The sequence below is a fragment of the Hevea brasiliensis genome, chromosome 9 (assembly GCF_030052815.1).
Source record: "Hevea brasiliensis isolate MT/VB/25A 57/8 chromosome 9, ASM3005281v1, whole genome shotgun sequence".
Lineage (NCBI taxonomy): Eukaryota > Viridiplantae > Streptophyta > Magnoliopsida > Malpighiales > Euphorbiaceae > Hevea > Hevea brasiliensis.
The window spans coordinates 88,390,894-88,416,418 of record NC_079501.1 but is presented as its reverse complement, the minus strand read 5'-3'; the positions used below and the strand labels follow the sequence as shown (position 1 = coordinate 88,416,418).

The 25,525-nt window shown below is 34.9% G+C and overlaps 1 protein-coding gene across 1 annotated transcript; it reads left to right on the top strand.

Annotated features, from left to right (window-relative positions):
• The first annotated feature begins 22,817 nt into the window (after positions 1-22,817).
• LOC110644631 (uncharacterized) lies at positions 22,818-24,214 on the top strand. Its single transcript, XM_021797508.2, has one exon. It carries the CDS (start codon positions 23,297-23,299, stop codon positions 24,068-24,070), a length of 774 nt encoding a protein of 257 aa, XP_021653200.1. The 5' UTR covers positions 22,818-23,296; the 3' UTR covers positions 24,071-24,214.
• Positions 24,215-25,525: the final 1,311 nt, after the last annotated feature.

The following is a 25,525-nucleotide window of genomic DNA, read 5'->3' as shown; positions in this document are numbered from 1 at the left end:
AGACCCACCGAAAACGGTGTCGGAAAATTTTGAAATTTATATCCCCGCGAAGCTCTCGACGAGTGGAGCGCTCTGGTACTCTCGGTTTTTTCGTGGGGTTCACGGTTTGCGAGAAATCTAGCCCAAAAGTCAAAAAATGGGCTAAAACTTCCCGGGCAAAAATTGGACAAACCGCTCGATGGATTTCGGTGTTCTTGGTGTCTCTGGAAAGCTCTCGACGAGTAGATAAGTTTAGACACAAGACCTGGTCCGATTGGTGGCCGGATCAGCCGAATTTCGGCCGGGAAGATGAACGGTCGCGCCCGTGAGTCGCGTCACTTCGGACGCCGTTTTTCGGGGTTTCGGGCGGAGGCCGGTGGGCTGGGACGGCTGGGGATGGGCGCCGGCGAACTGGGGTGGCAGGGGAGGCGGCGGCGCGGCAAGGGGAGGAGGGAGGAGAGAGAAAACGGGAGAGGAAGAGAGGAGGGTTGGGACGCGCGCGGGAAGAAGAAGGAAGAAAAAGAAAAGGCCGGTCCGATTCGACCGGTCCGATCCGGTCCGGTTCGATTCTACCGGTTCGATTCGAAATACAAAATTTTGAATTTTTACTCTGCCTTGGGACCGAAAATGAGGTCCAAAAATTTCGAAAAAATTTCAGAAAACTCAGAAAAATTCGTAGACTCCAAATATATTTTTAGTTTTGCCACGTGGTCTTTAAATTAATTTTTAAAAATCATCAAAGTTTATATTTTCGGAAAATCGAACTCGATTTTTAAAATTCGAAAAATCTCAAATAATTTCTTAAAATTTAAATAAAATTAAAATATCAATAATACTCATAAAATAATAAAATTTAAAATTTTGGGGTGTTACATTCTTCCCCCCTTATAGAAAATTCGTTCTCGAATTTTACATAAGGCAGAATAAAGTATATGATTACACATTGAACAGATAAGGGTACTTGCTACGCATGTCCCGTTCTGACTCCCAGGTGCACTCTTCCACTCCACAAAACCTTAACCATAGGGATCTGTTTTGATCTTAGCTGTCTCACTTGGTAGTCCACTATGGCTACAGGTTGCTCCTCAAATGTCAAGTTTTCTCTTAGCTCTATTACATCCTGCTGTAGTACATGAGAAGGATCTGGAATGTATTTCCTGAGCATGGAGATGTGAAATACGGGATGAACGTGAGAAAGGTTGGGTGGTAGCTCCAACCGGTAGGCAACTGCTCCAACTCTATCAGTAACCTCAAAAGGTCCAATATACCGAGGTGCCAACTTGCCCTTCTTTCCAAATCTCATGACTCCCTTCATTGGAGAAACCTTCAGGAATACATAGTCGCCTACTGCAAACTCCACATCCCTCCGTCTAGGGTCTGCATAACTCTTCTGCCTACTGAAAGCTATTTTCAATCGTTCCCTGATTAAAGGAACTATCTCTGAAGTGTACTACACTAGGTCTACATCATGCACCTTCACTTCTCCCATTTCCATCAAGCACAGAGGAGACCTACACTTTCTTCCATATAGTGCCTCATAGGGTGCTACTCCTATGCTGGAATGGTAACTGTTGTTGTAGGCAAATTCCACCAAAGCTAGCTAATCATCCCATTGACCTCCAAAATCCAAAACACTCACGCGAAGCATGTCTTCTAGTGTTTGGATTGTCCTTTCGGACTGTCCATCTGTCTGAGGGTGGAAAGCCGTACTAAAGTTCAATTGTGTGCCAAGTGCCTCCTGCAACTTTCTCCAAAACCGAGAAGTGAACTGGGGCCCTCTGTCAGATATTATGGAAGCCGGAACTCCATGCAATCTGACTATTTCTCGAATGTAGAGTCGGGCATACTGTGCCACAGAATATGTAGTCTTTGCAGGCAAGAAGTGAGCTAATTTGGTTAGACGGTCTACAATTACCCATATCGAATCATATCCTCGAGTGGTTTGAGGCAACCCAGTCACAAAATTCATAGTAATCATTTCCCACTTCCATTATGGGATAGGGAGCTCTTGCAGCTTCTCTGACGGTCTCTGGTGTTCAAACTTCACCTTCTGACAAGTCAAGCACCTGGACACGAAGTCTGCTATGTCTCTCTTCATGCCATTCCACCAATAACTATCTTTCACATCATGGTACATCTTGGTGGAACCTGGGTGGACACTGTACAGTGTATAGTGTGCTTCTTGTATGATTTCATTTCTGAGATTGTCCACATCGGGCACACATATTCTAGAACCTTGCACTAGGGCGCCATCATTGGCAAATCCAAACTCTCCACCTTCACCTTACTGTACTCTTTCTATGATCTTCATCAATTGTTGGTCTTTGTGCTGGGAAACTCCAACTCTGTCTCGCAAGTCTGGCCTCACTGAAAAATTAGCCAACAATACCCCCTCATCTGAAAGATCTAGGATTAAACCTTGATCCATCAATTCATGTACTTCCTGAATCAACGGTCTCTTTTTCGCTGAAATGTGCGCCAAACTGCCAGAAGATTTTCTGCTCAAAGCATCTACTACTACATTGGCCTTCCCAGGGTGGTACTGGATGGTGAAATCATAGTCCTTTAGAAGCTCCATTCATCTCCTCTGTCTCAAGTTTAAATTCCTCTGTTGGAAGATGTACTTCAAACTCTTGTGGTCGGTGTATATCTCGCACACTTCACCATACAGGTAGTGTCTCCAGATTTTTAGTGTAAAGACTATAGCCGCCATTTCCAAATCATGGGTGGGGTAGTTCTGCTCATGCCTCTTCAGCTGCCTTGAAGCATAAGCCACTACTTTTCCATTCTGCATCAAAACACACCCTAAGCCAACTCTGGAGGCGTCACAATACACGGTGTATCCTTCGCCACTCATCGGTAGTGTCAATTAGACACTCCTTAAGCTTCTGGAAACTCTCCTCACAGTCATCTATCCAAATGAATGGAACATTCTTCCGAGTTAACTTAGTTAGGGGAGTAGCTATCCTGGAAAAATCCTGCACAAAATGCCTATAGTAGCCAGTTAGACCCAGAAAACTTCGCACCTCAGTGACTGTTGCAGGCCTAAGCCAATCAGTTACAGCTTCTATTTTCTTGGGATCCACTTGAATACCTTGACTAGAAACCACATGTCCCAAGAATGAGATGCTTTCTAGCCAAAATTCACATTTTGAAAATTTGGCATAGAGCTGGTGCTCCCTCAAAGTTTGCAACACTATCCTCAAGTGCCACACGTGTTCTTCCTCAGTCCGAGAGTATACCAAAATATCATCTATGAATACGATGACAAAACAGTCTAAAAATGTCTTGAACACCCGGTTCATCAAGTCCATGAAGGCTGCTAGTGCATTAGTGAGTCCAAAAGACATCACCAAGAACTCATAATGACCATATCTTGTCCTGAATGCCGTTTTGGACACATCCTCATTCCTAATTCTCAACTGATGGTAGCCTGATCGCAGGTCTATCTTGGAAAAGAATCTAGCCCCTTGGAGCTGATCAAACAGATCGTCGATCTGAGGAAGTAGATATTTGTTCTTCACAGTCACCTTGTTCAGCTGTCTGTAGTCAATACACAACCTCAATGACCCATCTTTCTTTCTCACAAATAGAACAGGAGCACCCCAGGGTAAAGTGCTCGGACGTATGAAACCCTTGTCCAAAAGCTCCTGTAGTTGCTCCTTTAACTCTTTCAATTCTGCTGGTGCCATCCTGTAAGGCGGCATTGATATGGGGTTCGTACCCGGCACAACATCAATGCAAAACTCTATTTCCCTTCCTGGTGGCAATCCTAGAAGCTCCTCAGGGAAGACATCCATGAATTCTCTGACAACAGGAACATTTTCCATGTTAACACCTTCTACCGATGTATCTCTCACCAATGCCAAATACCCTTGACATCCATGTCTCAACATTTTTCTAGCACTGATTGCTGACACCAAGTTATATGGAGCCACGCTCCTGTCACCATCAAAACTAAACTCTTCCACACCAGGTATGTGGAAATACACCTTTTTGTTCCTGCAGTCTAAAGTGGCATAGTGAATTGCCAACCAATCCATCCCTAAAATTACATCAAAATCCATTACTGGTAGAGGAACCAAGTCTGCTGGGAGGATCTTTTCATCCACTACTACTGGGCTACCCGGAAAAACCATATCTACATCTTTGTTGTCACTAAGCGGGGTAGCTACAGACAAAGGGCATCCTAAAGTGGTAGGGTTTCTACCCAATCTCATGGCAAACACAGGGGAGACAAATGAGTGCATAGCACTCGGATCTATTAAAACACGAGCCTCATAGGAACAGACCAGAAGAATACCTGCCACAACTGCATTTGAAGCCTGAGCATCCTGATGGGTCAGGGTGAAAAACCGAGCTTAACCCCTACCCTGAGTGGCGTAACTCGACATCGACTTCTACCTCTGACCGCCTCCAAATCCACGCCTTTGTCTCGCCTCGTGGCCATCGAATCGATCGCCGCCATCCCGAAACACCGATACAATCGATGAGGAACATTTGCAATGTAACCTCGTGACCCCATCTGTGGCTCATCAACACGGCATTCCCTAGCAAAGTGACCTAGTTGGCCACACCAAGCATACTCTGAACCCATCATACAAGGTCCCGAATGTCCTCTTACACTGCACAAGGTGCCAAGGAGGATCTGAACTGCACTAACCGCCAGACTTCGAATCGTGACCACCGCTGGATCCGCACTCAGTGCGAACCCTCGGGATTTGTGTCTAAAACCACTCCTCTTATTTCTGCTTCTTCCTCTGTAATTTATTTGGCCACCACTATCTGTAGTACCCATGTGGGGAACACCTGAAGGACCCTCTGCTCTATTTTTCTTTGCTCTTTCGCTGTCATCCACAGCATAGCTAATCTCAATCTGTCTGGCTCGATCAACCACCACATCAAAAGACTGATTAGACATCATGGCCAGGTTCGCATACCTCCTGTCAAGCCCCTTTAGGAATCTCTTCACCTTCATAGTTTCTGTAGTTACTGCTGTAGGGGCATACCTGCTCAATTCCAGAAATTGCAGAGCATATTCATCTACTGCACTGCCATTCTGTCTTAAGGCCTCAAAGGCCCACTGCTTTTGATCTCTGAAACTTTCTGGTACAAACCGGTTGATGAACAGTTCCACAAACTGAGTCCACAACAAACCCTCCATCCGAGGTAATATGTAGTCATTCATCCATTGTCTAGGCATAGGCCCCATGACATGTTGCATACACTCTATAATTCTTCTATCACCAATCAGCAACTCGCTCTGCTCGTCATAGAATCCAAAACCGATATGCATCGTCTGACACATCATAAGTACCAGGCAACAACTTCTTGAAATTGATTATCTGTTTGTAAGGTTCCCCTCTTGGTGCGGTGGACTGCTGCTGCTGTGAAGGGTGGACCATATACTGCGCCATCATGTCGATGGTTCTCTGCAGCCCAGCTAGAGTAGCTGCCATTGGGTCCATGGGACCCTGTGCCATAAAAGACTGATCATGTCGTGGTGGCGCTTCTACTTGAGCGACTCTAGGCCTCCTACCGCCTCCTGGCAGTGCCATCATCTGTCCGACACCTCGTCAGGCACATCTGGTTCTGGTGCAGTGGCAGCTCTCCTGCTTCTATGCATTTTTCCTGAAATTCAGCAGCATTAGCCCACAAAATTCAAAACTGCACATTATACAGCTCTATAGACTCATATTTATACATAATTATATGAAGCAGAAACTAGAAGCAAAGATGATAATGCAAGACGAATGTGAACCCTATTTTCCGCATGTGACTCCTAGTAGACTCTTCCCAACACTTTAGATGAACATTCCCTAAGAATCTGGAGCCTAAGCTCTGATACCACATTTGTCACGACCCAACCTATGGGCCGGACCGGCACTAGGACCTGGGCCAGCATAAAGCCCCCGAGGCCCGTAGTAAGCCTAACTATTCCTTAACCCAACTTTAAGGCCCATTTGGGCCCAATTTCAAGAAATCAACCGGACAGAGTCCGACCATAAAATGGACCTTTCAACAGGGAGTTTTTGACTCACCCGACCTGTAAACACATTATATAATCATTTGGGGAGCTCAGCTCACCCTCCACATACTCATAACAACATAAAAATAAATGGGAGCTCAGCTCCCTCATCCAATCCATCAAACATGCATATAGTAATAATTTTACAGGTCTAACATGATAATTATATTACAGACCCAAATCGAATAAATATTTCTAACACATGCGGAAATTCTAGGAGTTAATAAAATTACACAAATATGAATAGACGACTTGTGAGGGAGAAAAGCAGGTTAACCTCAAAAATATCCTCCTGTGGCCTGAAAAAATATTGAACAGGAGTGAGCGTTCGACTCAGAGAGTAAAGTATCAATTCTAACCATAATCTCTATTACTATCTAAAGCTAATGCACCTTGTAAAGTGAAATGCAACATCAGCAATAATTTCACATCATAACATCAAAAAGGTAATTTGGAGCACTCACACACCCAGTAATATCAATCATAATATATATATATGGGAGCTGATCCCCTATACAACTCTCTTAAATCCAACCTGTGCCAGCGAAGAACTCAGCTCAGACTTCCACTTAATAACCAAATCGGGGTCCCAGCGAAGAACTCAAGTCGTGTCTACCCCGAAGGACCGGGTCCCAGCGAAGATCTCAAGCCGTGTCTACCCATCCTATCCATAGTCCACACCACATCACACGCACGCTAACGCACGCACACTGCTCCAAATTACCACAACAACATCCATGGCACTTTATCAGTTATGAATGCAACATAAATCGTGCCTAAAGTTTAACTACATAGATATATACATATAAGTGATGCATGGGCATGCTTGAACATATAATAATATCGAAATTACAATTAAAATTAATATTTTACTCACAGACTTGACAACGGTCACTGTGGCGGGCGGAGGAAGAAGGTCATCGGCTCACCTGACAATTACATTACAATTATTTAATACAAATGACTCAATACAAATCAAGAAAAGACCAAATACGTCCTAAGTCGTGCCGAAAATCCGGCAGAGTCTCCCCTATACCTAGGACCTACCCAACCTGAAAAATGGCTCAAAACACACTTCTATATTCACAATCCATATATCCACAACTCAATCACATCACACAGCCCCTCCTGGGCCCATCAAATCAGTCATCCATCACAATATGTAAAATTTCAATTTAGTCCTTAAAATTGATTATTTTTGCAAAAACTGTCCAAATAAGCTCTAAAAATTCTAAAACTTTGTCTCGCGGTCCTTAGCAATATTACTAGGCTATTGCAAAAAGAATCATAATTTTCTGAGCTACCACTAATATTTTATGGATTTTTAATCATATTTAAGCACTAGAAAATTACGAAAAAGCAAGGTTCAGGTTTACCTTTGCCGATTCCGACTTAGGGAACGCGCTCGGAATGTCTGACAATGGTGGGGTAGCCAAAACCTCGATCCAATTCGGAGACTTTTCCAGAGTTCTGGCCATTGAAATTCACGCACTGTGACAACCGCCGAATTTCCGCGAATTGAGGATACCTACACGAAGCCCACAACGCGGGGGTTAGTACATAAATTTTTTAGAATTTTCTAAGCTCATTAAATGCTCGGAAAAACACTGCAAAGTTCTGTGGGACCCACTGAAAAACTGTGTCGGACAATTTTGAAATTTATATCCCCGCGAAGCTCTCGACGAGTGGAGCTCTATGGTACTCTCGATTTTTTCATGGGGTTCACGGTTTGCGAGAAATCTAGCCCAAAAGTCAAAATGGGCTAAAATTTCCCGGGCAAAAATTAGACAAACCGCTCGATGGATTTCGGTGTTCTTGGTGTCTATGGAAAGCTCTCGATGAGTAGATAAGTTTAGACACAAGACCAGGTCCGATTGGTGGCCGGATCGGCCCGATTTCGGCCGGGAAGACGAATGGTCGCCTACAAGGCCGCTTCCGGCATTGCTCCGGCTGCCCAGAGGCGCGGTGGCCGGGACGGTGGGATGGGCGCCGACGAGCTGGGGTGGCAGGGGAGGCAGCGGCGTGGCAAGGGGAGGAGGGAGGAGAGAGAAAACGGGAGAGGAAGAGAGGAGGGTCGGGACGCGCGCGGGAAGAAGAAGGAAGAAAAAGAAAAGGCCGGTCCGATTCGGTCCGGTTCGATTCGGAATACAAAATTTTAAATTTTTACTCTGCCTTGGGATCGAAAACGAGGTCCAAAAATTTCGAAAAAATTTCAGAAAACTCAGAAAATTCGTAGACTCCAAATATATTTTTAGTTTTGCCACGTGGTCTTTAAATTAATTTTTAAAAATCATCAAAGTTTATATTTTCGGAAAATCGAACCCGATTTTTAAAATCTGAAAAATCTCAAATAATTTCTTAAAATTTAAATAAAATTAAAATATCAATAATACTCATAAAATAATAAAATTTAAAATTTTGGAGTGTTACAAAAGAGGAATGTAATCATCATGCAAAAGTTGAAAAGATTTTTGTTATAAAAAAATTTATTTATTAATTATTTATATTCAATCATAATTAAGAAAATTTGTTTATATTTATACATATTTAAAAGATATTGTGTAAATTTATTTTAATTTTAAACTATTACACTTAAAAAATAATAAAAAATTTATCAAGTTATTAATTCAATCTATTTTATTCATTAATTTAATAAAAAATTAATAAAATATATTTTATAATAAGTAAAAAATAAATAAAATTAATTTCTTTTATTTTAAGTTGATAATGATTATGAATAAAAAAATTTATTAACTAAGTTAATACAGAATAATAAATAATACTTAATTATGACTTATATTTATTAATATTGCGTTTGGATTCATGTATTTAGATTTAAATTTTAGATTTCAAATATTAGATTTGAAATTAAAAATTTAAAAATACCTTATTTATATAATAAAGAAAATTCAAAGTTTGAATTTAAAATGAAGGTGAATATGAAAAAAGAAAATTCTTAAATTGACTTTGACTGTGATATAGTTATTTCAAATCCTTACTTTTTTTATCTAAATCCAAATCTATATTTTTAAATGCATGAATTCAAACACAACCTCATTGAATTTATAATTTTTAATAAATAAATTATTACATATTATATAAATATTTATATTTTATATTTTAAAAAATTTTAAATAAATATTAGATAGAGTAGGAGCCATGGGCTAAAGACTTATTTGCAAATAAAAAGGAAAGTACAATATCTTGTATTTTCCCATTTTTAGTATTTAGAGTCTATTTTTTTTTATTAAAATTTATAACTTTTACTTTCAACTTCATATAATTTATTAAACCACATGTGCCTATGTATAATTTAAATTTTTTTTTACCATTTTTTAGGATTATATATATATACTGTTAACCCCGTGTAGCTCAAAATAAGCATTGATTTTGATGATAATAAAACTCAAATAGAATCTATCTAACTAAATTTTAAGTGATGTGTAGATTCTCTTTCTTATTTATGAAAAATCTTTGAAGTTGCATTTAAGGAGGAAGAACACTCAAAGGCATCTCAAAATGAATCAAAGATGAAAATGAACAAGATTATGAAGGCTAAAACTCAAAGTAAATGTATGAAAGTCATAGAGTTAGGAATTGAGTTCTAGAACTTGTGTAAAAAGAATAGATGAAAGTTTAGTCAAATGAAGCTCAAAATTAAAATTTTCTTTTAATTATTTTATAAAATTTTCTCTCATCATGGCCTTGGATATTGCTATTGGAATATATTTTTCTTAAGGTCTAAATTAGACTTTTAAATATTACAATTTGAAACAGGCATCTGGTAAATTAGTTTGCTAACTTGTTTGCTAAAATATTAGTTTGCTAATATGTTTGCTAAAACATTAGTTTGCTAACTAGTTTACTATTGTCGCCAAAATTTCATTAGTTTGCTAAATGATCAGAGTTGCTCAACTTCGTACAAAAAGACAAAATAATGGTTATTTTGCCTTGAACAGAGTGTATAATGTTTCAAAAAGGTTTCAAACGTTTTAAAATGATTTGGGACTATAAATATACATTCTTCACTTCATTTTACACTTGATGAAAGCTTACAATTGCACTCTAATCTTGATTTTTCATTTATTGCTTTTATTCAAGAGCTTTAAAGTGTTTGAGCTACCATTGGTAAATCAACTCATCTCTTCTTTATAGTTTGATTTGTATTGAGTGAGAGTGAGTGTTAAAACATTAAATTGCATTTAAGAGAGGTTGTACAAGCACCTATTGAAGCTTGAGAGTGTGAGTGCTTGAGATAGCACTTGTCAAAGGTTCAAGCTACCTTGTTAAAAGCTTGGTGTTGAAAAAGTTGTAAAGGGCTTTTGGTCTCTTGCCTTTAAAAGAGCAAATAGTGGAGAGAAGACTCAAAGAGGATCTTTGAGAGAGTGGATGTAGGCTAGTTAAGCCGAACCACTATAAAAATCATTGTGTTTGATTTCTCTAACCTCAATCTCTTTACTTTTGTGTAATTTAATTTCTATGCATGATATTGAATATTGATTGAATAGATTGAGTTGATATACTTGAAGATATATTGAGTAGGTTGAGAAATTAGTTGAATATTTTGTGATGCATGCTATGTCAAAAATTGCTATAAATATTGATTGAAGCTTGAATTGAAATTTAGGGACACATTATTGAAACACATATCACTTTCACTATATATAAATGAGCACCTAGTTGAACAAAGCCACAATTTTTCATTAGGCTACAAGCAAGGGCCAAAAAATTGGTTAAGTCCAATTCACCCCCCTCTTGGACTATTTTGGGACAACAAATTGGTATTAGAGCCCGTCTCTCTTGCTTAAGGTGTCACAACCTTGGAGTGATCCCCAATGGCTGGTTTGTCTAGCAACACTGCCGGTATACCCGCACCACTAGCAAAAGGCTACTCAATTACTAGACCACCACTCTTCAATGGCACTAATTACTCATTTTGGAAAGTGAGAATGAGAAATTTCATACAATCTGTAGATATTGATGCATGGAGAATTATTAAAAATGGTCCACATGTTCCTCAAAAGAATGGTCAAGGAAATACTAAAGTTCCTAAAAATGAAGATGAATATGATAACCATGATTGGAAGAAAATTTCTGTAAATGCTAAAACTATTAATATTTTGCATTGCTCACTTGATCTTAATGAATACAATCATGTTTCAGGATGTCAATTTGCTAAAGAAATTTGGGAAAAGCTTGAGGTCACTTATGAAGGAACGGATGTCGTCAAGGAGTCCAAAGCAAACCTTCTTATCCGAGATTATGAGCTATTCGAAATGAAGCTAGGAGAATCAATTGCGGATATGAGTATAAGGTTTACCGATCTTTTCAATCTTCTCAAAGCACTTGGTAAAAGATTTGAGGAAGCTGAACTTGTGAAGAAAATTCTTAGATCACTTCCAAAATCTTGGGAAGTTTGACTACAGTTATCCAAGATACCAAGGATTTTAAAACATTCACCTATGATGAACTCATATCTCTCATTGCACATGAGATGGTATATAAGAAAGATGAAGTTAAAAATGAGCAAAAGAATAAGAAAAGCATTGCTCTCAAGTTAAATAAGGATGAAGATAAGAAGAAAGGAGTTGTACTTAAAGTTGACTCAAGTGACAACTCTAGTGCTTCAAGTGATGATGATGATGAAATGGCTATGCTTGCAAGGAAATTCAAAAGAGCCTTCAAGAAGGGAGGAAGTAAATACAAGAAATTCCTGAAAAAGTATACTCCCAAGGATAAACGTTTCAAGGATTCAAAAGAAGAAATTGTATGTTATAAGTGTCACAAACCAGGACATATCAAGCCCAAATGTCCATTGCTCAAAAAGAAGAAAGGAAAAGAAGACAGGAGCAAGAAAGCTATGAAAGTAGTATGGAGCAACAGTGAAGAATCTTCAAATGATGAATCAAGTGACAAGGAGACTGCTCACCTTTGTATGATGGCATTTGAAGAGAAAGTCGAAAGTTCACAAGAGGAAGAAGAAAGTGATAATGAGGTAAACTCTCTTGAACCTCCTAATGTAGAGGAACTTGAACTTGCATTTGCTAAAGTATATGATGAGTATAGAAACTATAAGAGAAAGTGCACTAAAATGGATTTAGAAATTGAATCATTGAGATCACAAAATATTGCCATGTCCAATGTGTATAAAGAAAATGAATTTTACAAAGGATAAATTGCTTTGTTAAAGAGCTAGATTTGGAGTTGAAAAACTCAAAAGAAACTTGTGAAAAGCTCATTAAGAAAAATAAGGTTCTTGAAGCTAAAATAGAATCTTTGACAAATGATTTGGAAAAATTTACAAAAGGAAAAGAAACTCTAGATGTACTTCTTGGAAACCAAAGAATTTCAAATGAAAAATATGGAATTGGTTTTGATGGTTTCATGAACTATGGTAAATACAAGAATGATTTTATTAAAGCATCTACATCCTCCTTGCCTAATGTCACATGCTATTATTGCAATAAAAGAGGTCATATGATTAGTTCTTGTGCACTTAGGAAGGGTCTCCTTAAGGTAAAGAATGTATGGGTGCCAAAGGGAACCTTACCTAAAGTCACTAACCCCCAAGGACCCAAAGTTGCTTGGGTACCTAAAGCTAAATGATTAAATTTCAGGTTTGTTTCAAAGGAATGAAGGAACGTGAAAAATGGTATATAGATAGTGGTTGCTCAAAGCACATAACCGGTGAAAAGGACAAGTTTTCAAAAATCACAATGGTAGATGGAGGACATGTGAAATTTGGAGATAAAGGAAAAGGAAAAATAATTGGAAATGGCACAATTGGAACCAAACCTTGCATTGAAGATGTGTCACTTGTTAAAGGTTTGAAATACAATTTGCTAAGTGTAAGCCAACTTTGTGATAAAGGTTTTGAGGTAAAGTTCACTTCTTCTCTTTGTACAATCAATAACTTAGATAATGACACATTGTTCATTGCCAATAGATCTAATAATGTTTACTTGCTTGACATGAATAACTTTAAAACTAATCATGGTACATGTTTAGTATCTTTTGATAATTCTAGTTATTTATGCATAGAAGATTAGGACATGCAAGCATGCATACACTCTCAAAATTGTCTAAGAAAGAACTTGTTAAAGGTCTTCCTAAGATTAATTATAAAAATGAATTTCAAAGTAGGGCATGTGAACTAGGAAAGCATACTAGAGCTTCTTTTAAATATAAAAATATTGTTTCTACCACTAGGCCATTAGAATTGCTTCATCTTGATTTGTTTGGACCTGTGTCTCCTGCTAGTCTTGGTGGGAAGACATATGCCTTAGTTATTGTTGATGATTATTCAAGATTTACATGGACATTCTTCCTTGCTCACAAAGATGAAACTTTTGAGAAATTCACCTCTTTTAGTAAAATGGTTCAAAATGAAAAAGGTTTTTGCATCACATCCATAAGGAGTGATCATGGAACTAAATTTGAAAATCATGTATTTGAGAAATATTGTGATAAATATGGAATCAACCATAATTTTTCAGCTCCTAGAACATCACAACAAAATGGGGTTGTAGAAAGGAAAAATAGAACCTTGCAAGAAATGACTGGAACCATGTTGAATGAAAATAATTTGTCAAAATATTTTTGGGCTGAAGCTATTAATACTTCTTGCTATATTTTGAATAGAATTTTGATTAGACTAATTTTGAAAAAAACCCCCTATGAGCTTTGGAAAGGAAGACAACCAAATATTTCATATTTCAGAGCATTTGGATGTAAGTGTTATATTTTAAATAACAAGAAGGATAACTTGAAGAAATTTGATGCTAAATCCGATGAAGGAATCTTTCTTGGGTATTCAACAAAGAGTAAAGCATATAAGGTGTTTAATAGAACGTTAGTTATTGAGGAAACTATTCATGTTTTGTTTAATGAGGCTAACCCTTCTATTAGAAGGAAAGATATTTTTGATGATAATGATGAGCAGGTGTTTGGAAAAGAAAATATAAAATCAAGTCAAGAAATGGAACAAATTGATGATAAAGATGAAGAAACTCAAGGAGATACCAATAGATGTCCATAATGCCAACAATGATCAAATCAATGAAGAAATGCCAAATTTGGAAGAATTACAAGTGAATGAACCCTAACATGAAGATTTACCTAAAAAATGGAGATTCCATAGAAATCATCCCCAAGAAGACATCATTGATGATCCATCTAAAAGGATGATAACTAGAGCACAATTGAGAAAATATTTTGGTAATATTGCATTTGTTTCACAAATTGAACCTAAATGTTTTGAAGATGCTCAAAATGATGAAATTTGGATTCTTGTCATGCAAGAAGAACTCAATCAATTTGAGAGAAACAAAGTTTGGAATTTGGTGCCTAAACCCAATAATCATTCAATTATTGGTACTAAATGGGTTTTTAGAAAAAAAATGGATGAAAAAGGCAATGTTGTTAGAAACAAAGCTAGACTAGTGGCTCAAGGCTACAACCAAGAGGAAGGTATTGATTTTGATGAAACCTTTGCTCTGGTTGCTAGAATTGAAGCTATTAGAATGTTATGTGCCTTTGCATGTTACAAGAATTTTATGCTTTATCAAATGGATGTCAAGAGTGCGTTTTAAATGGTTATATTGATGAGGAAGTGTATGTTGCACAACCTCCGGGTTTTGAAAATCATGAGCATCGAAATCATGTTTATAAACTTACTAAAGCTTTATATGGTTTAAAATAAGCTCCTAGAGCATGGAATGAAAGGCTTAGTAAATTCCTTTTACAAAATGATTTCCAAAGAGGCAAAGTGGATACAACACTTTTTGTTAAGAAGCATCATAATGATATGCTCATTGTGCAAATATATGTTGATGATATAATTTTTGGTGCTACTAAAGAATCTCTTTGCAAGAAATTTTCTAAGATTATGCAGAATGAATTTGAGATGAGCATGATGGGGGAGCTCACATTCTTCCTTAGGCTTCAAATTAAGCAAATGAAAGATGGCATCTTCATAAATAAATCAAAGTACATTAAGGATATGTTGAAGAAATTTAAAATGGAAGATTTGAAGAGCATGGACACTTCTATGAGTTCAACAATTAAAATGGACAATAATGAAAAAGTTAAAGAAGTAGATACAAAGCTTTATAGAGGTATGATTGGCTCTCTTTTGTATCTTACTATATCTAGACCAGACATACATTTTAGTGTTTGCTTGTGTGCAAGATTTCAATCATGTCCAAAAGAATCCCATCTAAGTGAAGTTAAAAGAATCTTCAAATACCTCATTGGCACTCACTCAATTGGTTTATAGTATCCAAAATCTGAATCATTTAATCTTGTTGGTTATAGTGATTCAGATTTTGCTGGAAGTAGATTGGATAGAAAAAGTACTTTAGGTACTTGTCAATTTCTTGGTCTTGCACTAGTTTCTTGGCACAGTAAGAAACAAACTTCAATGGCTCTGTCTACAGCTGAGACTGAATATATAACTGCTGGTAGTTGTGTTGCTCAAATTTTGTGGATGAAATAACAATTGGAAGATTTTGGTTTAAAATATAATCTTGTTCCAATTAGGTGTGACAACACAAGTGCCATAAACTTGATCAAAAATCCAGTCCAACATTCAAGAACAAAACATATTGAGATTAGACATCATTTTATTAGAGATCATGTTCAAAATGAAGATATCAAAATTGAATTTGTTGCCTATGAAAATCAAATTGCTGATATTTTTATAAAACCACTTAATAAGGAAACTTTTTGCAAAATTAGAAGGGAAATTGGCATGAGTGAACCACTTGCTTGAAATTCAATTCATATAGATTTGATATATCTGTATATTATCTCATGTGTGAGTAATTTGCTGTGATATTAGTTTACTAAGAAAACTCTAAATAATATTAGCTAACTTATTTTTATACTCGTGAAATTAGTTTACTAAGTTGTATGCTAATGTTGCGTGCCTAAAATTAGTTTATTGTATCGTGTACTGTTCAAATTCCAAACCAAAAAGTGATTGTGCTTTGAATTTTCTGCGCTCCAATCAATGCTCTTACCCATTCACATTTTCTTTGCTGTGTCAGATATATATATACATTTGAAATAAAAATAAAATTCAAATAAGGTACACTAGAAGAGGGAAAGCGCGGGATTCAAGAAATCTTACCCACTGCTATATGAAACCGTCACCTATCAATACCCTATTTTTTTTGCCATACCCGACTCTCTCTCTCCTCTGCATTTGGTTTATGGTATTACTCTTATCAATTTTCTTGTCATTAACACTGATCCATATTCATCAGAGCGCCTATCTCACTCTCTAATCATCTTAAAACTGTAATCCCTCATTCATTCCTCACTGCACCAGAAGCCATTTTAAAATTCCCAATTCTTCATCGCCTCTGGTTCCCTATCTATGGCTCACACCAAATGAAAAACCCCTGCTGCTTCCTCATCGTCCTCATCTTCATCTGAAGAACTCCCTGTTGCCGTATTAAAGAAGAAATTGAAGGAAAATAAGAAAACACCAGAAACTGAATCCATCGATGTATCCTCCGATCCATCTAAGGAAGTCGAACCTGCTGTGACGGCACCGGAAAAGAAAAAGGGGAGGAAAATGCATGGGATTGATATTCAAAGCAAAAAGGGTGCTGCAAAATCATCGGGCTCTGTTGTTGACAAAGCGCTTCTCAACTGTAAGTTCATTAAATGGGATAATTTTGATCAGGTTGATTTTCAATTTAAGGAACTCTTTGAATTTCAAGAATGGATGAATGTTTGTGAATGCACTGATGTTTACTACCCTAGACTAGTCCAAGAATTCTATAGAACTCTAAAAATAGTTGATGAATAAGACAGATTTGAGGTCTCTTTGAATGACAGAGCATATGACATTTATGTTGAGTTGATTGCCAAAGCCTTAAAATTGCCGAATGATGGAAATAAAATCTCTGCTCATAGAGATGTTGCTAGAGTTCCAGGTTTTAACTTGGCTGAATTTGAAAGTGAAATTTTTCCTACCAACACTGCCACTAGTGAAAAATCCACTAGCATAAAAGCTTTTCAGCACATTAAGATTATTCACAGTATGGTGAATTATATATTTTGTCATAAATCTGGCAGCTATGGATATTTGAGTTACTTGGATATGTGCATCATGTGGCATATTGTTAACAGAGTAAGAATGAATTTGGCATATCTGATTTTCAAAAATATGTGCAAAGCTTATGGGATTGGTAAATTACCCTATGCACACCTCTTAACTGCCTTGTTTAGAGAATTGGAGATAAATGTCTCTAAGGAGAGTTCTAGGGCAGATTTAATTGTGCTTAGAGAAATTCATTCTGATACTGATGGAAGAAAGAAACGTTTTGAAAAAGGTAGATCTTCTAAAGCTAAAGTTGATTCAGATTCTTAAAGTGAGATTATAAGTGAGCTTCAAGGGCTAAGAGCTTTCATTAATGAGAAATTCAGTACAACAAATCAGTCTATTGAACTTCTGAGAAAATTTGTGGATATTGTTGATTACAAAGTAAGTCATTTGCTTACTCAAAATGAGGAGTTAAAGAAACAGATTGCAGATCTTAAGCCGGGAGAGGAAACTGGTTTCGCAACCAAAGTTGAGACTGATGTACCTGCAGGTGACCCCTCTACTCATGATACTCATGTTTTTTATCATGGTAATGTTGAGTGTGGAGGTACTGGGCTTGGTGAGTCTACTGCTGCTGTCGAACATGAGAGTGAACAGGTTGTAGAACCTGCAGTTGAACCTGTTGTTGAGCATGTTAGCGAACAGGTTGTAGAACCTATAGTTGAGCCAACTATAGAACCTGCAGTTGAGTCTACACAAAAGAAGGAAGACTCTCTAAAGGATCAGCAGGAGAGTGCTCCACCTAACCTTCTACAGCTGAAGCACCACAAGCCAAGAAATGCAGAAAAGAGTTAACTCTACGGCGTCCAATCCATACCAGACTCTGGCTGCTGCCCTTCAAACCCTATCTGATGAGGATGAGCCACAGAAGCATGAGCCTTTGGCTGACCAAGTTTCTCAGCCACCTACTACTAAACTCTCCAGGAAGAAGATGGTGCCTTCCAAAGCTGTTCAAAGGAGCAAAAGACTTAATGATTAGAAAATGATCTGCATTTTTAGTTTCCTATCTTCATTTTTTGTTTACTAGTATGTTTACTACTATTGTTGAATGCTCTTTCAGTTTGCTACTGTTTACTTTACTGATTTTCAATTTGTGCTAACTTGATTCTTTTTGGATTAATGTCTCATGTTTCCTTTTTGGCTGATGACAAAAAGGGGGAGAATGGATGTGTGCTTTTGTTTTGGGAGAATTTTGTTTTGGGAGAATGGATGTGTGCTTTTGTTTTGGGAGAATTTTGTTTTGGGAGAATGGATGTGTGCTTATACTTTGAAAATGGAAGTAGTTTTATGTGCAAACTATTAAGTTTAACATTTTGCATATTGAAATTGTGAATATCTTATGAACATGCTTTGTAGCATAAATTCAAGGGGAGTTTTGTATAGCTGTTAATACTTTTATTTTTTTAACATGTGTGCATACATTTAGGGGGAGTATTTTCCGCATACTAACTTACTTGGATATATTTAAACTTATGCACACTTTTATTTATTCTTGATTGATGATTCAATTGAGTTTTGTTATCATCAAAAAGGAGGAGATTGTTGACCCCGTGTAGCTTAAAATGAACATTTATTTTGATGATAACAAAACTCAAATAGAATCTATCTAACTAAATTTTAAGTGATGTGTAGATTCTCTTTCTTATTCATGAAAAATCTTTGAAGTTGCATTTAAGGAGGAAGAACACTCAAAGGCATCTCAAGATGAATCAAAGATGAGAATGAACAAGATTATGAAAGCTAAAACTCAAAGTAAAGGTATAAAAGTCATAGAGTTAGGAATTGAGTCCTAGAACTTGTGTAAAAAGAATAGATGAAAGTTTAATCAAATGGAGCTGAAGATTAAAATTTTCTTTTAATTATTTTATAAAATTTTCTCCCATCATGGCCTTGGATATTGCTATTAGAATATATTTTTCTTAAGGTCTAAATTAGATTTTTAAAGATTATAATTTGAAACATGTATCTGGTGAGTTAGTTTGCTAACTTGTTTGCTAAAATATTAGTTTGCTAATATGTTTGCTAAAACATTAGTTTGCTAACTAGTTTACTCCTGTCACCAAAATTTCATTAGTTTGCTAAATGATCAGAGTTGCTCAATTTCATACAAAAAGATAAAATAACGGCTATTTTGCCTTGAACAGAGTATATAACATTCCAAAAAGGTTTCAAACGTTTTAAAATGATTTGGGACTATAAATACACCTTCTTTACTTCATTTTACACTTGATGAAAGTTTATAATTGCACTCCAATCTTGATTTTTCATTTATTGCTTTCATTCAAGAGCTTTAAAGTGTTTGAGCTACCATTGGCAAATCAACTAATCTCTTCTTTATAGTTTGATTTATATTGAGTGAGAGTGAGTGTTACAACATTAAATTGCATTTAAGAGAGGTTGTACAAGCACCTATTGAAGCTTGAAAGTGTGAGTGCTTGAGATAGCACTTGTCAAAGGTTCAAGCTACCTTTTTAAAAGTTTGGTGTTGAAAAAGTTGTAAAGGGCTTTTGGTCTCTTGCCTTTAAAAGAGCAAATAGTGGAGAGAAGACTCAAAGAGGATTCTTTGAGAGAGTGGATGTAGGCTAGTTAAGCCGAACCACTATAAAAATCATTGTGTTTGATTTCTCTAACCTCAATCTCTTTACTTTTGTGTAATTTAATTTCTATGCATGATATTGAATGTTGATTGAATAGATTGAGTTGATATACTTGAAGATATATTGAGTAGGTTGAGTTAGTTGAATATTTTGTGATGCATGTTATGTCAAAAATTACTATAAATATTGATTGAAGCTTGAATTGAAATTTAGAAACACATTATTGAAACACATATCACTTTCACTATATATAAATGAGCACCTAGTTGAATAAAGCCACAATTTTTCATTAGGCTACAAGCAAGGGTCGAAAAATTGGTTAAGTCCAATTCACCCCCCTCTTGGACTATTTTGGGACAACACATACTTAAATATACTATTAAATGACAACATGAAATACTATTAGATAAAATATATGTAATGTTTATGGATGATTATCTATATAATTTGAATATAATCATAATAATGTAAAAATGATCTTTATAATTGATAAATTTAAAAAAGTAATTTTATATTATTAATTTAATTCAAAAATTAAAATTTATCATTAATTCTGTGAAATAAATAATATTTTATAAAATTTAAATTATTATAATTTATTAAAATTCATAAACATGTTTTATTTGAAAAAGACAAAAAGTACAAGAGAAAAGAAAATTCATCACCCACAAGAGAAATGAAATTATTTGGATGTATAAGCCAAATGAATTTGTTCAAAAAGACAAGAACTTTTGTTTTCACTTTGAAAGAAAATAAATAATAAATTAAGGAATTAATTTTGAGAATTGTTGAAAAATAGAAAAAGATGCTTTCCAAGGTTGATATGGCAGCCCAAAAGTCAATTATATGGTGAGAGGGTTAACAATGCCACAAATGCTCATATATATATATATATATATATATATAAAATAATTTAAGTATTTAGTTAAAAATATACTTAAAAGAAACTTAATTTATCAAAATAACTAAAATATATATATATATATATAATTGAAAATTGTAATTATTAAAATGAGAATATTGTTAATATTTTAAAAAATTATTAAAATAATATAATTTTTATTTTATCAACAAAATAGTTTTAAAATAAATAAATAAATATGTAATAAGTAAATGTACCTTAACTTCTAACTTATTTTAAATAATTTCTTAATTTATAAGTTGAACTATATATCAATCTACTTATGATTTTTTACTTATAAGTAAGTTTGATCGACTTATAAATCAAGTCAAACACCTTTTTGGTGATATTAGAGTCGTGTATAGGACTGTGAGGTTTCAAATTTAAATTTCAGTAAGACACATATATTAAAAAAAATGGCTAATTTGATTGTCTATAACATTATTTACTTATAAGTAAGTAAGTTTAATCAACTTATAAATCAAGTTAAACATATTTTTGGTGATATTAGAATCGTGTATAGGACTGTGAGGTTTCAAATTTAAATTTCAGCAAGACACATATATTAAAAAAAATGGCTAATTTGATTGTCTATAACATTACTTACTTATAAGTAAGTAAGTTTGATCAACTTATAAATCAAGTTAAACATATTTTTGGTAATATTAGAATCGTGTATATGATTGTGAGGTCTCAAATTTAAATTTCAGCAAGACAAATATATTTAAAAAATGGCTAATTTGATTGTCTATAACATTACTTACTTATAAGTAAGTTTGATCAACTTATAAATCAAGTTAAACATATTTTTGGTGATATTAGAATCGTGTATGAGATTGTAAGGTCTCAAATTTAAATTTCAGCAAGACAAATATATTTAAAAAAATGGTTAATTTGATTGTCTATAACATTACTTACTTATAAGTAAGTAAGTTCGATCAACTTATAAATCAAGTTAAGCATATTTTTGGTGATATTAGAATCGTGTATAGGACTGTGAGGTCTCAAATTTAAATTTCAGCAAGACAAATATATTAAAAAAATAGCTAATTTGATTGTCTATAACATTACTTACTTATAAGTAAATAAGTTTGATCAACTTACAAATCAAGTTAAACATATTTTTGGTGATATTAGAATCGTGTTTAAATTTCAGCAAGACAAATATATTAAAAAAATAGCTAATTTGATTGTCTATAACATTACTTATAAGTAAATAAGTTTGATCAACTTATAAGTCAAGTTAAACATATTTTTAGTGATATTAGAGTCGTATATAGGACTGTGAGGTCTCAAATTTTTATTTCAGCAAGACAAATATATATATAAAAAAAGGCTAATTTAGTTGCCTATAACATTATTTAGTTGTGGAGAAAATACCAAAAAAAAGTATTAAGATCTCGTTTGACAATAGCATTTAAGATAATATTTAATAATTTAACTATAATCAAAATATTATATTTCTTATTTATACTATTCATTAGCATAATAAATACTAGTATTTAAAGATTGAATAAGTGACTCATAAAACGTCACCCTTTTTAATTTTTAGAAGTTCACAGAGTATATTCAAAAGGATAATATTACTATTTTTACATTTAACAGCTAATTCAATAACTACTTTTTACTAAATACTTTTATTTTAAATCACTATATAAACGATTAACTCTAATTAAATAATAACTAATTGCATTTACCTACAAGTTATGATAAGAAGAGAAATTAAGGTTTTGCATTGGAAAAAAGAAAGGGAGGAACTGAGATGAATTGAGCAATATTGTTTACTGAAGTAAAATGATTAATTTTCCTATTTTGATAAATATATTTAATTAAAGTAAATTTATATTTTCTATTCTACTGGAGAGAATTCTAATATTATTTATTATAGATACACAAAAATTAATCTAAAAATACTTTTCATCATAAATATTAAAATAGCAAAATTAATATTATTGGTATCACTATCTCTATTTGTTCATTATAATAAGATTATATTGGTGGATTTTTGTGATTCTAACTTAAAACTTTATGACTTTTTAGCCCCATGGACTTCTTTAAGAAATCTTTATTTTCTTTATGATTCTTTTACAATTTTTCTTTGCCCTTGATGGAAGGAAAAAAATTCTCTCTCTCTCTCTCTCTGTCTCTCTCTCTCTCTCTCTTATGAGCATATCCTTCCCTTTCCCTTTAGTCTACACAGTATTTCTTCTCTTTTTTTTTTTCTTTTTTTTTTTTTAAACCTCTCATATTTCTTTTCCTCTCCTTTCTTTTATCTGACTGTAGCAGACAACTCCCTTCTGATCTCTGCTTCATTTCAGATAACAAGATTCTGCCTCTGATCTTGAATTTTCTAAGAATCTCTCACATTCTCAGACCAGCAGAAAAGCTGCACTCCTTTCATTGGTCCTCACTATATATATTATTTATATTCCTTCAAATCTCAGAATTTTCTGTTATCTTTTTTGACTTCCTAGTCTAAGCAAACTTTGCTTGATCAATAATTTTCTCAGCCCATCATCTTTGAACCCTTTCTCCACCATGCATTCTTGAAATAATTTTATAAATTCAGACCTTTGAAAGCTCTCATTCCTAATTACTTTATCTGATGATAACATTTTCTTTGTTTTGCAAGTCAGAATCAAATAATCTGAAACTTTAGCTAAGCTGTAATTAGTATGTGCTCAGAAACAAGCCCTCGAATATCATTCTCCAATGGTCTTGGCCAAGAAGATGACATACAAATCGAGCAGGAGCCTCGAAGGGATACCAAACTTCTGGAATCAAATTCTGATTTTCAGTTCAGCATTTGCAGCAGCGTAGTAGACTATGAATCTTCTTTGGCAGATGAGCTTTTCGCAGATGGAATGATTCTTCCAGTCCAAGTACATGAAAGAACCACTGCTGCTCCCAATCATATGCATGGACATGAACATCCGCGAAAAGTTTCTCTCCCTCCTCTTCCATGTCCTTCGAGTAGTAAGGAGAATTCAAACAAAGAGATGATGGAAATTATGATTTCGAATTCAGGGTCACTGGAAAAGCATCAGTCCAAGTCTTTCTGGGGATTCAAGAGAAGCAGCAGTCTGAATTGTGATATAAAGAAGAGTCTAATTTGTTCCTTGCCACTCTTGTCACGAAGCAATTCGACAGGATCATCCGTGCCAAATCCAAAGAGATCAACCTGTAAGGATATTAACAAACACAATTCACAGAAGCAGCAACAATCAAATTCCCTGGCAAAAAAGCTCTCAGCATCACCTGCTTCTACTTATGTGTACACATTTCCACAGAAGCCTCCATTGAAGAAAAACTATGGTAGATCTCATGGAAATGGTGTTAAGATTAGTCCTGTTTTGAAAATGCCACCTCCTTACATTGCTCAAGGAGCTGCAAATCTCTTTGGTTTGGGATCCCTTTTGCGCAATGGAAAAGAGAAGAACAGAAAGTGATTGTTTAATTAATGAAATTTAGTGATTCTAAATTATATATAGATGACGTGGGTTCCTACTGTTAGCTATAATGAGTCATGTCAAGCCTTGCTAATCTTAGAAGCTAGTAATGATTAAGGAGGAAGTATATCTAATTGAGGTTAATTAAGATTTCAGAGAGCTAATTATGTAATTGTATATAGCAAATTAATCATGTGATAAGAGGTGAAGAGGGAAGGAAACAAAAAGTTCTTGGAGTTAATGTTGATGCACATCAAGATGTCACAAGCATAGGAGACATGGCAACAGGTATCCATCTTTCATGGCTTGTCACATTGTGCTTATATTTCCAATTTCTCTTCACCAGAGGGGACCTTTTATTATTCAAAGGAACAGCTTTTTTGGGTCTTTGTTTTTGTTAACGTACATTCACAGAGATTGATGTCTCTTGGTTAGGACTTGGGATTACCTTTTGTTATTTGTTTCTGATATCAAGACAAAGGCAATGTTTGAAGAGGTAGGCTTGAAAAATCAAATCCAACCTGATTAAACGTCTGACCAAATTTTCTTAATTTGTTTGTTTGCATCAACATCAGCTACTCATTGTAATCAAACCACATGGGCCATTTCTTGAGAAAATCTCTCTCATCAAGAAAATTCCTTTCTCAAAACAGAATGGTAGGAAAAGGTTATTTAAAGTTTTAGTCACTTAGACTTGAAGGATGTAGCTAGTTAAGCTTCAAAGTGAGGGTAACTGACCTAAAGATGACAGGCATATTTGAAGTGATTTAACAGATGTGGGGACTAGCAATAATGGTAGGCTGCTTCATTCATTGTTGGCTTCCTCCAGGCTGCTGCTGGAGAATCATGGAATTTTCAGGATAACATTGACCATCATTTTTTTATGGTGCCAATCAATTATTTGAATCAATTAAATCCAAACCAGTTAGAGAAAAGTATTTTAATTATTTTTTAATGCTTTTGGTAATTACATATGCTGATCTAAACAAATAATTTCACAATATTTTCTATAGCTGAATTTTGTTAAATAAAATTTCAATATAGATTGAAGCTAAATAGGATATGAACTTAGCTTATGCTTAGGATTACCCTTAACTTGGATCATCCTAGATTGTTGAAAGCCTACTCAAATTATTTAGTCTAAAATTAAAAATTATTTAATTTGGATCAACTAATTATTATTATTATTATAATTATTTTCTTTTGTTTTATATTATCTCATCTAATCTTGTATTTTTTATTTATACTGATTATGCTATTTTCTGGAAAGTGGATATGTGAATATATTTCAAGAGTTATCTCTAAATTTTAAGAGTTACAATAAAACCGTTTCTAAACTTAAAAAATGTAACATAAAACTCTATGAATTTTGAAGTTTTGCATAATAAAATTCTTCTAATTCTCAGTAGCCAACGTATACAATTCAGAATAACAGTGATGTAAATAATTCTCTCT